Source organism: Buceros rhinoceros, unplaced genomic scaffold, assembly GCF_000710305.1.
Source record: "Buceros rhinoceros silvestris isolate BGI_N320 unplaced genomic scaffold, ASM71030v1 scaffold22402, whole genome shotgun sequence".
NCBI classification, from domain to species: domain Eukaryota; kingdom Metazoa; phylum Chordata; class Aves; order Bucerotiformes; family Bucerotidae; genus Buceros; species Buceros rhinoceros.
In genome coordinates this window covers 1-3,219 of record NW_010397415.1, presented here as the reverse complement: position 1 = coordinate 3,219, position 3,219 = coordinate 1, and the positions used below count along the sequence as shown (strand labels likewise).

The window sequence follows — 3,219 nt, the reverse complement described above, 5'->3', positions numbered from 1 at the left end:
GATGAACCTCAGGTGTAAAGGGTGGAGCCAGTTCCGCGCACGCTGCACCTCACCTAAAAGATCCACCGCGCAGTCCCGAAGGGTGCACTCATCGCTTGCAGTGAGCGTGGGAAAAGCCCTTCCCAGATCTTCGTTCGCAAAGCCAAGCCATGATGATGATTACATTGATCACTTGAAAGAGGTTGTCTTGTCCAGCTTATGATCAGCTCATGCCTTTGTCTTTGAGCATGGCTAGCCTTTGGGAAATTTGTTGTAATTTCGTTTTTACTTAATGCCGTGAAGTCACAGAGCATTACGTTCCCTATGACTTTTTTGCTGCTCATACCTTAGAAGTTCTGTCTTCTTTAGCAGTACATTTTTTTCCAAAAAAACCCTAAAAATAGGAAGCGCAACTGGAAGCTGCCTTGATTTAAAGGCTTCCTTTGCATTCCTTTCATCTGTTCCAGTTGTCTTATCTCACTGCTAGTCTTGTAAAGCCATTTACTGCTCTCCAGCATGAAGGTATAGGAACTAATAAGGTATACAGTGATTTGCATTTTAATTTTAATTAGAAGCTAGGCTGGTGCTATTAGCTTTAGTAAGATTAGAAAGCCCCACAGGGAGTGTTTTTGAAAATGGAACGGAAAATTTGAATGGTGGTTTTGTGCTGCAAATAAGTGCCATTTTGGCAGTGCTGAAGAGCAAATCCCTCAGAACGGCAAGCACAATTAGTGGCAGGTTGTGGTGTTGCTGTCTAATTTTGCATAACCCTGAGGTAGCAGGACTGTGTTTTGTTCAGTGGGTCACCAGTGTTCCTGTAGAAACTTGAAAGATGTGGACCGTTGTCTTGTAGAAAGTGCTGCAGCTGTGAGAGGCTGAAACTCTCCAGCTCTTTTTTGTACATCCTACAGCTTCCCTTAACATTGAGCCTGAGGCAGGAAGGTGACAGGTGAAAAAACTGTTTATCTTCCCTTTTTAGTAGTAATCTAGAGGAGAACAGCAAGATTTTGATATGGCAATAGATCCCATGGAGATCAGATGCAGAGAATGTCAAGGCTTGCTGGTTTTACAGTGGGTCTAACCAGTTCTGTTCATTACTGTGTAGAAGTGGTGAAGTTTTTGGTAAAAGAACCAAATTTTATAATATTAAAAGACCATGGGTAGCCTGAGCTGTAGCATCTGGGGGTATTTTCTCCTCGCAGGCTTGCTATGTGTGTGATCTGTGTGGTGGTGAGGTGATTATTTGTTCAATTTGTGGCTGAATCTAGTGCTTGCAGAATAGTCCTGATTATCACAGCCATAATCTGGCTGGGTGCAGGACTGCCATTTGCACCAGCCAAATTGCATTGCGTGTAATACAAGATGGGCAGTGTTCTTCATCTTAAAAACAGGTGTTCTGGCAATACGGGATCTTACAGTATACATGCTCTGCAAATCCAGATTATGAACATTTTCTGCTTCAAGTGCAGAGGTCATAAGAGACATCCCAGACATGCAGGAAGGTGGGGAGGTGGGTGTGAGGAGACTTTGCAGCAATATGGGTCAGGATAATGATCTGGGCTCTCCTGCGACGAGGCAAAATGCTGTGTTTCTGAATTTGGCAAACCATTATGGTTTGTGACATGGACAAATGGCACTCAGGGAACTGAGACGAGATTTCCAGAGGACTGCTTCCCAGCAGTGGCCTGTTACGGGAATGGTGTAATAGTGTCTTGTGCTTGGGCTGCTGCTTTTGTGATCAGTGAACATCAGTTGTTTATGAGAACCTTGACTGGGGTGGATGTGCTACCAGGCTTCTCCTAATGTCTTTATTAGTGACAGATCGTTCGGAAGGGAACACGTGGCAGGGATGTGACTTGCAGTTTGGTACAGTGAACCTCTGAAATTAAAGTCAGGGAGCATTTTTGGTATTTGTCAACACCCTTATCTTCAAAGTGGATTATCTGCTATAAATTTGATTTATGTGTTTTGATTATAAAAATATGACCTGGTGATATATCAGGAATTTAGGTGGTGGAGTATTTCAAAATACAGTTTCTTAGAAAGTCATAAACACAGTCCTGTAATTTGTAGATGGAAATGAATCCTTCGGGTTCATTCCAGTTTGTCCTTGGCCTCGTTTGCTATTCCTTTATTTGAAGAACATTGATCAGAACTGTCAATTAGGACATGGTATTCTCCTTACGGGCATACAGGTCTTTAAAAATATCTTGGCTGCAACTTCGGTTTTTAAAAAACACTTTCAGAACAAATGAATTGCCTGACCTGCTAGTGATTGGAAGAATACCTGTTCTCCTGGAAGTATGGTATTGGTGACCTCAAGGGGATGTATAAAGGGAACAGGAGAAAAGATGCTTTTGCTGCAAGTTTCTGGTCTTCTAAAGATTAAGAGTTTGTGTCTGTTACAACTGTATGTTTTAAGAACAGTATGTGGTTGGCTGTTGCTTTTCTCATCTTTTCATATAAATGACTTGTCAGTCTGTATTATTCTTCTTGTTTGTTTTCTAGGAAGTGGCAAAACACTTGCATTTGCAATTCCAATGATTCACTCTGTGCTGCAGTGGCAAAAATCAAATAGCTCAACAACCAGAAATGACAGTGTTTCTAAAGAGTTCCATCAGCACCATGATGAAACAAGATGGGAAAATGAGGATGAAGCAGAAAAACTAACCCATCAGCAGGTTGAAGATAGTGGAGGTGAAGATGATTCATCTTTCACAACAGGCAGTGTGAAGGTGTCGGAAAACTTTGTATTTGATTCCAGTGACGAGACACATACTGTTGGCTCCCATAAAAAGAGACCTCTTTTAGGACTGATCCTTACTCCCACGAGAGAATTAGCTGTACAAGTAAAACATCACATTGATGCAGTTGCAAAGTTTACAGGTATGTAGACCCCGTGGGCAATGTTGTGGATTACATTGGATTTGGATCTTGGCATTGGTATTCAACCAGAGTATGTGCCACAGATTTTTCCACGTCATAAAACTGGAGTGGCTTTTGAAGGGTTAGGTTCATAGTCACTGGTATTTGAGAAGTGCATTAAGAGTCTTCAATGAAAAGCATGTGGAAGTAAACAGTTAATGTGGGATATTTTGCTTTTTAGTCTTTCTTCCTTCAAATGAGCTATTTACTTATGCTTTAGCAACACAGAATCAGTACTAGATACCCATCCACAGTTAACTTTGTCCTGATTTTGGATAATGTGGGGTATATATATAAAATAATTTAATTATATAT

The 3,219-nt window shown here is 41.2% G+C and overlaps 1 protein-coding gene across 1 annotated transcript in view; it reads left to right on the top strand.

The window, feature by feature from the left end:
* The window catches only part of LOC104502299 (ATP-dependent RNA helicase DDX24-like), a 4,596-nt gene extending 1,723 nt beyond the window's left edge, over window positions 1-2,873 (top strand). The window contains exon 2 of the mRNA XM_010146256.1: window positions 2,488-2,873. Within this exon, the coding sequence (XP_010144558.1) occupies window positions 2,488-2,873 (386 nt within the window). The remainder of the gene's footprint in view (window positions 1-2,487) is intronic.
* Window positions 2,874-3,219: the final 346 nt, after the last annotated feature.